The 14,729-nt window shown below is 36.9% G+C and overlaps 1 protein-coding gene across 1 annotated transcript; it reads right to left on the bottom strand.

Annotated features, from left to right (window-relative positions):
* Positions 1-1,708: 1,708 nt before the first annotated feature.
* On the bottom strand, positions 1,709-11,427 carry LOC109084035. The gene is made up of 4 exons (XM_042749707.1): positions 10,844-11,427; positions 8,539-8,856; positions 2,324-2,632; positions 1,709-1,931 (listed from the first exon to the last, which is right to left on the bottom strand). Exons 1-4 carry the CDS (start codon positions 10,887-10,889, stop codon positions 1,747-1,749), a joined length of 858 nt encoding a protein of 285 aa, XP_042605641.1. The 5' UTR covers positions 10,890-11,427; the 3' UTR covers positions 1,709-1,746.
* Between the last annotated feature and the right edge of the window lie 3,302 nt (positions 11,428-14,729).

The following is a 14,729-nucleotide window of genomic DNA, read 5'->3' as shown; positions in this document are numbered from 1 at the left end:
GAGATGAGAGGAGAAACTCCCACTAGGACTCCCCGGTTGACTAGTGGGCCTTGGCTTTTAACGGGCACAATTGAGCAAAGTGACCTGGCCTCCCACAATAGAGGCAGAGACCCTGCACCAACCTCTGTTGTTTCTCATGAGCAGATAATCGAAGTCGCCCCAACTGCATGGGCTCAGGATCCGTCTGGAACAATTGAGGTGGTTGTTGAGCCTTGAAAGGCTGGGTCGCTTCTAACCCCAGAGATGGACGTGAGGCCAAGCGTTGTTGACGCAAAATGAAGGCGGCTCTCGACTCGAGTGGCCAGATCAATAAAGCCCTCCAGGTCCTTAGGTAACTCGTGTGTCGCGATCTCGTCCTGTATGCCAAAGTTCAGCCCCTCCCGAAACATAGCCCGCAACGCCCCCTCATTCCAATCGCAAGAGGCCGCTAGAGTCTTAAACTGGATTGCATATTCAGTCACAGAATGTTTACCTTGACGGAGCCGCGCTAGTTTAGATGCAACCTCGTCCCCCCTTAACAGAGCGATCAAACAGCTTCGTCATTTCACAGCGGAATTCCTCAAAGTTCGAACAGAAATGGGCTTTTGCATCCCAAACGGCCGTTCCCCACTCGCGAGATTTTCCCGTCAGCAGTGTGATGACATAAGCGACCTTCAAACGCTCTGCAGCGTAACGGCGTGGTTGCAGCGCGAATACCAGCGCACACTGAGATAGAAACGCCCGACATGAATTCGGATCTCCATCATACAAGGGCGGATTGTTAGCGTGCAGCTCGGGCTCGTGCTGAGTGAGAGGCCGGGGAACCCCCGAAGCGACGGACGACAGGGCATCTTGCAGTTCGCGGAAGCGACCACTTAATTCAGCCATTTGGGCAGTGAGGGTCTCCACCTCCTGAGCCGTGGACGAGAGCTGGCTGGCTTGGTGGCCGAGGAGAGCGCCTTGATGCGCGATAGCCGACCGAACAAACTCCTCACCCGCTGGATCCATCTCTTGGTCGGTCCGTACTGTGAGGAACAAGACCAGGATCCAACTGCGGATGAACGAATTAAGAGTTTATTAGATCTGAGGATAATCAGTAGGATAACGAAACCGCCAGCACTACGTCAGGGAGACCAGCAGGAAGACTTCACCGGCATCAGCCAGACAAAGGCGAGGGAAAGTGACGAGCCCGCAGTGGAGTCCAGCGTCTAAGCCGAGAGAGAGGTGAGTCGAGTCGGCTGCTTAGTTGGTGCTGGCCTCAGCAAGAGAGAGAACAGGGCAGACAAACTCCCCAGAGTCCTAGAGTTATCAGGCAGACCGAGAGGGCAAAAACAGGGACACCAGACCGACAAGACAGCAAAAAATCAGATGAATAAAGCAGGGTCAAAAAAAACTCAGAAAGCAAGGTGAAGGTTAGCGCTTCTAACAATGCTTACGGACCGACACAAGACAGCAAACACCAGGGCATGATAAAGGGAAGATAATCAGCGTAAAATGGGGTGCAGGTGAGGGAGAATACGTTAACAGGGATAACAAGAGGGGCGGAGAAACATAACGGTGATCGTGAAACACCTGGCGAGCCAACAAACAAAACCCATGTGCTCCAGGACAGCAAAAGCCTCAGACCCCACTGAGATCGTTTTTTACAGACAAATTTTGTGCACATAGTATCTCACCTGATCCTGATTAATGTATTATGTCCTTTCTTCTGTTTGAACAATAACAACAAAATGTTACTTTGGTTATTTAGAATAACAAATGCATACTTTAACATACTTTTAAAGATATTAAAACTTGTCGAATCAGCTGTATGCAATACTTGCCATTTTGATTTGCTTGTTTAGATCTCCTGCAGCAACAGCAAATCACACAAGCAGCTGCAACCAACAGAACAGCAGCACCAACAACACCAGCACTTATTACTGCTGTAGACAAACCTGAATCTGTAACAGCTAAAGACAGACAGTAATTCTTACTAGAGATGGACGGATAACAACTTTACCAATACTTCTGACTGACATTTCGTAGAAAGGTGAATGAGATTAATTTATTTGATAAAGGTGCAATCTGGTGGGTTTGTAAGAACCAGCAGCTAAAACAGCAAGAAAAACAACAGCAGTTTTTATTTTCTAACAACAGACTTCAAAAGTTTAAAATTCCTAAGGTGACAAAAACCCAATGTGACAACTCTTTCATTTTGATGTACATGTGAAGATGATACATGTGAAAGCTCACTTCTTCAAACAGGCCACAATGCAAACATTTACTGGGTTGATTTAAATATATCAGTTTTCTATTCAAATGTGCAATTGAAAAAGCACAGAATGACCAAAATAAAACTCACCAATGACATTAACACTGAATGTAATGATGCCATTGTTCATCTGTACTTTATAAATTCCAGAGTCAGTGGTTGTGATGTTCATGATGGTCAGAGATCCAGTCTGATGATCCAGCTTCAGTCTGTCTCTGAATCTCTCAGGACTCTGAACATCTGTACAGATCTTAATTAGATCTTTAGTGATTTGAGTGATGCGAGTGTCATTGAAATACCACCTGAATCTGTCTTCTTGGTTTGTTTTAACACCAGTCTGTAGAGTAACTGATTTTCCCTCCTTCACTGACACTTCAACTCTATCAACACCAAATGCACCTAAAGAAGAAATGAATCACAATGTTTAATCAATTTCTTCCAAATTAATGCAGATTTTATTCTGCTCTGTTCCTCTGCATTAATGAGGATACAATTTGAGATGTCAAACATTTTGCCTTGATGAGAGAACTACAATAATTCACAAATGAACCAATTTAAAAATGTATATAACCTCTTAATACTATGTTGTTACCTAAATGATTAAAATCTGTTATGTTTGTGATAATTCATCCCCTTGGAATTATAAGTTTCTATCTGCATTCAGAGTTGCTTTGAGATTTTGGGCTTCAAAGTTTTTGCATTCCATTGGACTGTGTAGACAGAACTTTTTTGTTTTTTACATAAAATGTCCCAAAATCTACTAAACATAAAAACAAAAATCAATCACATAATGTAAATAAGTTGTCACAAAATAAAAATATGTGAATAGCTCAATTTTGACAAAAATGTCAAATAGAACCTCATTTGTGGTGTTGAGGATGGAAAAGAGCTCTGGCCATTCACTCCCCCAGACACAGTTCCTGCTGGACCTGGGACTTAAACCCACAACCTTCTGGTTCAAAGTCTGACTCTCTTACCACTAGGTCATGAATGCATTTATATTACAGTTTCAACATTGTAGACTACTAAAATGGTTGTGAGGGCTCATGTGACACTGAAAACTGCAGTAGTGATGCTGAAAATTCAGCCTTCCATGACTGGAATAAATTACATTTTAAGACATATTAAAATTAAAATTAAAATGATGATAATTTGATCTACAAACATTTATTCTATTGTTTTATTATTATTATTATTATTATTATTATTATTATTATTTATTATTATTATTATTATTATTATTATTATTATTAATGTTACAACAATCAATACAAAAAGAATATTGCCAAGGGATTATACACAAGTACATAAAATAATGACCAATTTTACATAAATGAAACATAATTAACAAACACAAATGCATACACACATATACATCTTATAATACATTTAAAATAGTTACAAAAAAAAAATGCAATACAATGAGACAAAGGCCAAGAAAATAAGAAATAAATAAACATAACATAACATAACTTAACATAACATAACATAGCATAACATAACATAGATTTCAAATAAGATTACATAGACAATACAATACAACAACCATGCAAAGAAAGCATCTAAATGCATGATTTTTCTGTAAATATTTTTCTCTAATATTTCTGGAAACTTCATTTAAATAGATATATATATAAGGTTTAGAGATTTCAAAATGAGTTTAATTCAGTTTTAAAAATAGGATTGATGGAATACTATTTTCGAATGTTTGTTTGTGAATGAAAATGTTAACATATAATAATAATAATAATAATAATAATAATAATAATAATAATACATTAAAACAGTATGTTCCACTGTCAACAACTTAATAAATAAATAAATAAAAATCTATGTATCTATCTATCTATCTATCTATCTATCTATCTATCTATCTAAGGGGTGGGATTATTTTTTGTTGGTAAGAAGGATGGTTCTCTGCGACCTTGTATTGATTACCGAGAGCTGAACAACATCACGGTGAAGAATACTTATCCTTTGCCATTGATGTCTTCAGCCTTCGAGAGGTTGCAGGGAGCATGCATCTTCACAAAATTGGATTTACGAAACACTTATCATTTGGTCCGCATCAGGAAGGGGGATGAATGGAAAACCGCTTTCAACACCCCCAGAGGGCATGCGAACTTACCACAGTGTGGATTTCAGAAAGTGCGCAAAGGTTTCACGTGCACACTTACCATAACATGGATTTTAAATACTTCTATAGGTTCTAAGGAGGGGGCTCTCATGGCACTCTGACAGAGCAGCTCATAGATGGAATGGTGCATCCCAAAACAATATGTTTGAGAGTCATCAACTCGATCTCTGGAAATAATGCTGAAGCACTCTGGGGAAAAAACAGAGAACTCAATCTCACATGAGAGGAGAACTCCGAATTCAGAAAGAGAGTAGCACATTCATAGGCGACCCTTTTTGGTAAAGGGGAGCGCTGCTAAACTACCACGAGAACCGCCCAAATAGCATGTTGAGGGAAGTGATGCTTGAAGTGAATAAATAAAGACACACTGGCTGAGTGGAGCCTAAGGAACCAAGGTCTAACCATCTCAAGAAAGGGAACGAAGCTGAGCGCATAACGTACAGGATTTCAGAAAGTGTGCAGAGTCTTGCATAGAGTCTAGGTTTTTGGATCTCAAGGAAGGTATTGAAGTTGATGGAAAACGTGCACACTCACCACCATATGGTTTTCAGAAAGTACACAAAGTTTAGCGTGTGTACTTAAAGCTTCCTAAGCATCGCAGAGGTGCCAAACCGCACGGGAGAGGCAAGCTCAAATTTAAAAACCTCTAGTGAGGGGAGCATCACCTGAGGCAGCATATACAAGAAGATTTCCACAACTGCCACCTCCACTTCCCGCTTGATGCGTCAGCAACAAGGGATATCCAAGTGACCAGGAAGCCCCTCAGGGTGACCTGGCCACAGGATTTCAGAAAGTGTGCAGAGTCTTGAAATTCATGAAATGAATGAAAGGCTCCCGCAGAAACCTGTGTTTTGGCCGCCTGATACCGGAAGCATGAAGCCGGAATCATGGCTATCACACCTGCTGGACATAATGCCAATGATGAACTCACAGAGGATTAGTACACACATACCCACCAGCAATTTGATACATACATAAATATATACAGAATGGATCATATTGACCCACCCTGGTTCCTGTGCTGGAGCCCCGCTCAAGGGGCGACTCCCTTTTGGTCCAGAGCATCAGTAAGGTGGTTACTATGAACATTAGAACCAACCGAAACATCATAGGTCCAGCATAGGAGACTGTTATGCAAAAAGTTCCCACCTAACCTTGGTCAGGTGGAGAGCTGGTGGTTACAGGGAAATTAGGAAGGGGAGGATAAGGGCAGATGTAAAAACCCCCAAAGGGAACAAGTAGATACTTAAGTATCACTCTGATTCAGATGAAAACACAGATGCCTCGTCTGGATCACATTCCTTAGGTCTTGCCTACCTCCCCGTGACCCACGATTCCTTTTACCCCTACCTGCAGGTGGGGGAGGAGCGTAAGTCACGACACTAGTCTTCTGTGCCCGTCTCTGATCCTCAGATCGAGACGGACCAGGACCCCTATGCTGTTCGGGCTCAGACCTGGACCTTCGTGGAATGAAGGATTTGAAGGCAGCTGAGCGCGCCTTCGCCTCCCTGAACTTTTCGACTACTGTCTCAACGGAGGTACCGAAAAGTTCGGAAGGCAAAACCTGAGCATCGATAAGAAAGCCTTTTCTTTCTTCCCGATGTCTGCCAGGTTCACCCACAGATGTTTCTCCATTACCACCATGGCCGCCATAGACCTGCCCACGGCGGAGGCGGCCTGCTTGGTAGCACAGAGAGAGGGATCTGTGGTGTGGTGCAGCTCGGCTACCTGATCAGGAGAAAGGCCCTCGCCTTTATCCAGGTCTATTAGCAGATCAGCCTGATATGCTTGAAGCACCGCCATCTTGTGCAATGAAGTCACAGCCTGACCTGCTGCTGTGTATGCCTTGCCATTTAAGCGAGATGTATCCTGAATGGGCTTAGATAGCAAGGAGCGAGATAAAGAGAGGATGTCTCCCCCACAGAAAGATAGCTCTTCTACAGGGGGCATCCTCTTATAGCCTCTTTCGCGCATCGTCTCAATGTTGGCATAACTCTTAGGCGGAAACCGATGGATGCGAGAAGAAAATGGCCTATTCCATTCCTTTTTGATCTCTGCATGGAGATCAGGCAGAAATGGGAGGCTCACCTGAGCTGGAGTGCTAAGATAACACTCGTCGAGTCGACCTTGCGGCGTCACCTTGCTAGCGCGCTTCCATGGCAAGTCCAACTTTGCTGTGGTGCGATCCATAACCTCCAACAGCTCTACATACGCAGGGCAGGAGGATTGAGAAGGCTCAGCCTCTTCGCCATCCTCGGACATCTCCTGCTCTTCCTGGGTATAACCCAGCAGAGCACTAACCTCAGTATCGGAAAGTGTTAAAGATATAACATCATCCTCCCGAGGCTCTCTCTCGTTCACCGCCGACGAGCGCAAAAGGGAAAGTCCCTCTCTAAACTCCTCAGCCAGATCTACCTGTGATCCCCATGAGCTCATTCTCCTTTCGTGCCTCAGCAGCGGTAACTTGTAATCTGTAACCTATAACATTTCCAAAGTAACCTTTCCAACACTGCCTGTCCACCTTGTTAATCATCCTCAACTGTCTGTCCCTCATTAGAACCCGGCTTAAGTTCCTGTCTGTTCAGTTTGCCTTTGTCCAGTCTACTTTGTTCCTACTTGTGTCTCCTGCCTACCTGTTTATGGAGTTACTTTCTTGTGGATTAATTAAGGACTATTTTACTTGATCTTCTTCTTCTTTGTGCGTTTATTATTCACTGTAGTGTGATATATATATATATATATATATATGTGTGTGTGTGTGTGTGTGTGTGTGTGTGTGTGTGTGTGTGTGTGTGTGTGTGTGTGTGTGTGAGACTTATTTACAATACAGCATGGCCTCTCGTACCTTAAGTTATTGCTTATGTTAATTTTGTAATTATGTGTCTCTGCTGTTCTTAAAAAGAAAATGATCACAGGCTTTGTAAACCACCAGGAGGCTTAATCTGTTACAAAACCTCTTTATTTTCAGGTGTGTTTGGTTAGTCGGTGTCACCCTGCATCCCAATATGAGTAGAGTTCTGCGCATAAAGACCCACAACTGCAGTGGTGGAAAGAGTACTGAAAATTTAGTACTGAAGTACTGAATTACTGTTACATTGCTGAAATAATACTCAGTTACAAGTAAAAGTACTGGTGTCAAAACAGTACTTAAGTAAAAGTACAAAGTACTCCTCAGAGTAAAAACTACTCAGAGTACTTTTTAGCCGGCAATATTTAATTACCAAAAAAAAATATATATATATTCATATCAACGATCTCTGTCGATAATAGCTACTTTGAACAAAACCTACTTTTATCTTATTGACAAAGATAAAAGATAAAATATTAGTGTCTGACAAACATGGAGCCTGTAGTGTGCACAGCAAAATTTTAAATGCTTAGCTTAAATATGTAATATTTTATTAAATAGTCTTCATAAATGGCTGCTGAGATAGTATTCTCAAGTGAAGTGAGTAGAGGCTTGGACACAGAAACAGCAGTACTTATGTCATGACTTAACAAGAGGATTCTACCCATCCTCTGATGATGTCATCAGAGCGAGAATGCCATTCCAGAGCCGGAAGCAACTGCAGATTTTTTATTTTTTTTTTCAGTGTATTGACTTGCTTGGTTCTATTGTTCACCACAAGACTAGTAATGTGCACTAAAAACAGTAAGTAGGTTCATTTTTGATTTCATGACCACCAATCATTTTCAATTACCATTACAAAAATCTCAATCTTAAACATTTGCTCATTCCGTGTATCGGTGTGTTTATAGTATGGCAACTTTGTTGCAAATGCTTACAGCACAAGGAAGCTTGATTTCAAATTTGATTTCAAACTGAATTGAATTTACAAAAAAAAAAAAAAAAAAAAAGACAAGTTGATTTCATGACCACCAATCATTTTCAATTACCATTACAAAAATCTCAATCTTAAACATTTGCTACAAAGTCAGCAATAAAATTGTAGTGATTTTGGAGCCATATACAGTATGTTAGGGCTATTGATTTAGATAAATGGAACATCAGATGTCTTTGACCTGTAATGTCTGTATAATGTAGTGATGCAGTTAGGCAGACGAGGATATTTATATGTACAAATCAGACAAATATCCCATTCCAATATTCAGTTTTCTGATCAAATGTCCAATTGAAAAAGCACTAAATGACTAAAATAAAACTCACCAGTGACATTAACGCTGAATGTAATGATGCCATTGTTCATCTGTACTTTATAAACTCCAGAGTCAGTGGTTCTGGCGTTCATGATGGTCAGAGATCCAGTCTGATGATCCAGCTTCAGTCTGTCTCTGAATCTCTCAGTACCTTCATTACACTGAACATCTGTACAGATCTTACTGAGATCTCCACTGATTTGAGCGATGCGAATGTCACTGAAATACCATCTAATTCTGTCTTGTTGGTTTGTTTCAACATGAGTGTGTAGAGTGACTGATTCTCCCTCCATCACCGACACTTTAACTGTATCAACACCAGATGCACCTGAAGAAGAAATGAATCACAATGTTTAATCAATTCACGATTTCTTCCAAATGAATGCAGATTTTATTCTGCTCTGTTTCTCTGCATTGATGGGGACACAATTTGAGATGTCAAACATTTTGCCTTGATGAGAGTAAAACAATAATACACAAATGAACCAGTTTAAAAATTTACATAAAAAATTTACATAATTCTCAAGAAAAAAATAAATAAAACATAAATACCTTTAGTCCCTCTCTGAGGGGATATAGGGCCCTGACTATTCCCCTCTGATTCATACATACATATAGCCGCCAACTTGCTTCTGAGTGTTCAGAGACTGGCTTTGACAGTTTCAACATGGCTGATGGCTAACATATGGTGGCCCAAAGAAACAGCTGCTAATGAGACATCTATATCTATAGATGACAGTTTAAAGATTTACTATGATTTATATACTATGATTATTTTTTTCTTTTTTGTTTTTTTTATTATTATATAATATATTATTATATTGATTTTTTTTTTTATGTTGTTTTATTCATTGTTTTCTGAAATAAATACAGTGAGTGAGTCAGGAAGTGAAGTGAAGTGTGGCTAATTATGGTGACTCATACTCGGAATTTGTGCTCTGCATTTAAACCCATCCAAGGGATTCAGTGCCTTGTTCAATGGTATCACCTCATTTGTGGTGCTGAGGGTGGAAAAGATGGGTTGTTGTTTGTTGAGAAGAGTGCTGGTTTTTTGTTGGTCCTGAGAGTTGAACCCACAACCAAAGTCTGACTCTCTTACCATATAGGTCACGAATGCATTTATATTACAGTTTCAACATTTTTAGTAAAAAAAAAAAAAAAAAATTAATAATATATATATATATATTTATATATTTTTAGTAAAAAAAAAATATATATATATATAATATAATATATATAATATGACATATTAAAATTAAAATGATGATAATTTGAACTTGAATCATTTTCAAGGCCAGGAATCATTCACAAAATACTGTACAAACATGTTCTATTGTTTTATTATTATTATTATTATTATTATTATTATTATTATTATTATTATTAATGTTCCAACAATCAATACAAAAAGAATATTGCCAAGGGATTACACACAAGTACATAAAATAATGACCAATTTTACATAAATGAAACATAATTAACAAACACAAATGCATACACACATACACATCTTGTAATAAATTTAAAATGGTTACAATAATAAAGTAAAAAAAAAAAAAAAAAAAAAAACTGGCAATACAATGAGACAAAGGCCAACAAAATAATAATAAAAAATATAAATAAATAAATAAATAACTTAACATAGAATATGTTAACATACGATAAGAATCATATAAGAATCATACACAAAGAAAGCATCTAAATGCATGCATTTTCTGCAAATATTTCTCTGTAATATTTTAGGAATCTTAATATATATATATATATATATATATATATATATATATATATATATATATATATATATATATATATATATATATATATATAAAATTCTTTATAAGGTTTAGAGATTTCAAAAGTGAGTTTAATTCAATTTTAAAAATAGGATTGATGGAATACTATTTGCAAATATTGTTTGTGAATTAAAAGTTTACCATATATTACAGTTTAATAATAATAATAATACTATATAATAATAATAATAATATTATTATTATTAATTATTAAAGTTTTGTTATAATTTTTATACTATTTTTTTTTAAACCGTCAACTACTTAATAAAATAATAATAATACATTAAAAAAAGTATGTTCCACCTTCTCTCGTTTTATTTTCACCGTCAACTACTAAATACAAATAAAATAAAATAAAATAAAATAAAATAAAATAAATCTATCTATTTACATCTGACAGCTTCTGTTATGCCCACGAAGCATGTATGGTACTGTATTTACTGAAAATAGGACCGTTCTCTCAAATTGCTGTTAAATCGAAAGAACACCGGGAGAGAGAGATAAGCCTAAATGTCTTACCATAGTCGAGTAAACACCAGAACAATAAGGGGGAAATAAGTCTCATTTCTAAAAAATACGAGCAGATTTTGGTAGTTAAGTTGCCGTCCTTTAGTAAACCCGACGCCTCACGAATGAAAGTGAAAGTGCTGTTTGTTGGGAGTCTCCCTACGCACTGCAGCACGAGAACGCGCAGTATGACGTTTCGTCGCGTTCTTTACTCCGCATTAGTGCTGTGGGATATTCTGTGCGCAGTTGGATGGTTGGAACTCAGCTGGCCTATTTCTCCGGTTAGAAAGAACTGCAGCTACTCCAGAGTGAACATGTCCAGTCCAGTGTTTATTTGCGTGAATATGCACAAAATGTGGTTTCTGTCAGAGAACAAATGAAGATGATAAATATACATGTTATAATATGAAATGAGAAATTACAGATGCAAAGATAAAACTATATACGCTATAGGAACTCTATATAGAACTATATAATTGTCTGAGGAAATAGTAAACAAACTAAACAAGAGCTTATTTTAACATACAGTATGAGCACTAAATGCAGCCTTATTAACAGACCGGGACTGCTGATGCTTACAAGTGGTGTCAAATTACACCGTGTGTCTGCGCGCGCTGTTCTAGCGCTCTCGTGTGCTCATTGTAATAATTATTAAAATGCTGGTCAGAGACTGAATAAATATTTACATTGACACACATGACAAGCAATGCTTTTATACAAATAAATATGCATCTTTGATTGCAAATAAATGAATGATTCGTCGAATACGTGAGGGTTACAGCTATTGGATTTATACCGATGCAATCATTTTCCTGAGGTAAAATAAACTGAATTACGCTATGACACACTCTGAAAACAAATCTACTGTGATAATAAATATTATTACTTACGGAGTTATTAACGCACAGCAATATACACACACAAAAAAAAAAACAGACTTTAAAGGAATGAAGCCAGGGAAACTCCGTATCAACTACTATGCTGGATGCTGCCGAACTGAAAATTGTTTGCGCATGCACCAGACAAGTCTGGACAAATTCGACTCGCGCATGCGTGAGGCAGGGAATTTTGTACAAGTGCTGTTTGTTAAGTGCTACGTAAATACTGTTTGATGGTGATAGTACATAATTGGTTTCGTTCGTCTACAAGTTTAAAGACGTATAGTACAGCCTATATTTTGGCATTTTTTTATTTTGGTTATAGACATTCATTATCTGGAGGAATTCAAACATTAATAAGCTTTGACAGACATAAACAAAAGAGTAAGAGACCACTGTAATTTGCTTATTAAGCCAGTGATATTTTCAGTTAAATGTATGTAATTGTTGTAACATTTAGCTTTTATGTACTTGGGGACTTGATTTTGACCTAATCTTTGTCCAGGAAGTGCTAGTACAGCTTTACAGTCTCTGTGTATAAAATGCAATTAACATCTTTCTTCATTAACACCAGAGCTATAGAAATTGTCAAAAAATAAATAAATAAAAAAAAAAAACCACCTATCTTCAAATAACCAAATATATAATTATTGATAAAAAAAATATATAGAAAAATATACATGCATACGTACATCCTAGTTGTATAATAGCCAGTAACATGTTTATTGTCTGGTATACTCTCAAAAGCCCACATGATAATCATTGTTATATGTTGCCAGTGTAAACCCAAGCACAAAAAACATGTTAGAAATCTTGGCAACATAATATAACAAAGCATTGAACACAAAAAAGTATTTACCTTTATTGAAAACCACATAAAATAACTGATTTCAACATTCACTCTCCTAATGCAATATTAAACAAAGCATGCTGGGACATAGATTCACTATCCAGTTCGTTATGCCACCAAACAAAATTGATCAATGTAATTTAAGATTATGTTAACCATACATTTCAGAAGTATAGGTGGATTGAACATAATAATACAATTTATTTGTGACTAAAAAAGTTTTTATTTAATCTGTAGCAAAAAGTATGTTAAATTATATAATAAACAATATATTCACCTTTTAAGAGCAATTCTTAATAAGAGCCAGAAGAACTAAAACATTATATCATATGCAAATACAGCATGTGAAATATAGGAGGGTCAAACTGAGTCAGGGGAAGATTCGCACAACACATTCACAGTTCTACTGTGTTTTCAGCACATTGTGTTATTAGATATGCTGGTGAACTTTTGAAGAAAATGTCTCACATCTCTGTTTTGTTCTGTTTGTGCTGGTGGAATCTGATTCGTAAGTGTTTATTATATGGTTTATTTCTTATGTTTTCCATCTCAGAGAAATAAAATAGGCTGCTACACTCAAAAAAAAAAAATAATAATAATAATAATCTGTCACTGAGACTGTACACTTTATGTACTAAAAATAAATGTAATATTATATGTATTTTTTTTTCAACCTGTTCACTCCACAATAGTTATCATGTATTTGTTTAATAAATGTTGTACATTGATTTTCCTCTAAAACACAACTTTAAAGCAAATTAAAGTTTACATATGTGTTGCACCATAAGGTTTTAGGACTAAGCTTACATCTAGATTAAATCATGCCTTAACTAACAATTCTATTGCACCAATCTTTAACCTTTGTTTAAAAATAAGTAGACTTGCATTTAAATAAGTCCTGTCTCTTAATTACTTTAAAGTAATCTCCTAAAGGAAGTCACATGACTGCAAAAGTTGTTGCTGTTTTTGGAAACATGTTTGTTTTGCATTGTTTATGTTTTTAATGCACTAAACAGACTGAAATGTTTAGTATGAAAATCCACTAAACTACTGTGTGTTAGATTCTGTGCTTTTTAAAATGAACATTTGATAAATTAAGAATAAGAATGAGAATAATTCTTATGGTAGAAGGCATTAGGCTTCTACTGTATAAAGGGGGTCATGCTGGGTTCAATGTGTTCTTAACATTCTTGAAGAAAGTTATTTTCAAAAATAATCCATTATGATATTGCATAGATTAGTTACTTTTTATGGAAATTAATGCATTGTTACTTTTGTGTTATTTTTTTTTTTTTTTTTTTTGTCACCTGGGCTGGGCTCTTACATATTTGTATTTAATAACAAACAAACAAATAGTTATATTTTTGGCATCTGTGAAATGAGTAAGCCTCAGGCTGAAGGAAGTGTCTCTTCCTCAACACTTACTCCCAGTTTCTGTCAGAATGGGGTCAGGAGAGAAAAACAAAGTAACCTGTGTTACTTAATTGAAAAAGTAGCTCCGATATTTCACTGTAAATTTAAAAGTAATGTGTTACTTTAGTTACTTGAAGAAAGTGGTCTGAAAGAGGTCTCATATGGTTATCTGTCATTATTCATAAATTATACTGCCATATTACTCCATTATTTGACACTATAAATATATTTTCAGGAAATCTGTAAGTGCTGCTGCAATGTTTTCTCTGTCTTCTATTTTTCTCTGTTAGTGGTAGCAGTGTATGGAAGGTTGATATTGTATGTTTCTTTATCTGCAAGTTTCTGTTAGTCAGTCAAAAAGGAAATGGAATATGTTTTGCTTCTTAATTGCAGTGGTCTACCATTGAATTACCTTAATCAGTGTAAAATCTGTTTATTATCCAGGTGTGTTTAGTGAGTCAGTGTCAGTGATGGAAGGAGATTCTGTCACTTTACACACTGATGTTACTGAGATACATCAAGACGATGACATACTGTGGACATTTGGAGCTGGAAACTCTCTGATAGCTGAAATCAGTCGAGAGAAACAAATCTTCTCCATATTTGGTGATGTTCCTGACGGGAGATTCAGAGACAGACTGAAGCTGGACAATCAAACTGGATCTCTGACCATCACAAACACCACAACTGAACATGTTGGAGAATATAAACTAGACATAATTGGTGTGAAATGGTCATCAAAAAAATTCAGTGTTTC

The sequence above is a fragment of the Cyprinus carpio genome, chromosome B22 (assembly GCF_018340385.1).
Source record: "Cyprinus carpio isolate SPL01 chromosome B22, ASM1834038v1, whole genome shotgun sequence".
Classification (NCBI taxonomy): domain Eukaryota; kingdom Metazoa; phylum Chordata; class Actinopteri; order Cypriniformes; family Cyprinidae; genus Cyprinus; species Cyprinus carpio.
This window is presented reverse-complemented; position numbering and strand designations above follow the sequence as displayed.

Bases quoted from the DNA above. Each gene is read 5' to 3' on its own strand.
- LOC109084035 (XM_042749707.1), bottom strand. From the start codon at position 10,889: ATGAGACTTATTTCCCCCTTATTGTTCTGGTGTTTACTCGACTATG. The intron at 2,633-8,538 runs GTGAGTTTTATT...TTTCTTCTTTAG, and splicing joins ATTCAGCGTTAATGTCACTG to GTGCATTTGGTGTTGATAGA. The intron at 1,932-2,323 runs GTGAGTTTTATT...GTCTGTCTTTAG, and splicing joins ATTCAGTGTTAATGTCATTG to CTGTTACAGATTCAGGTTTG.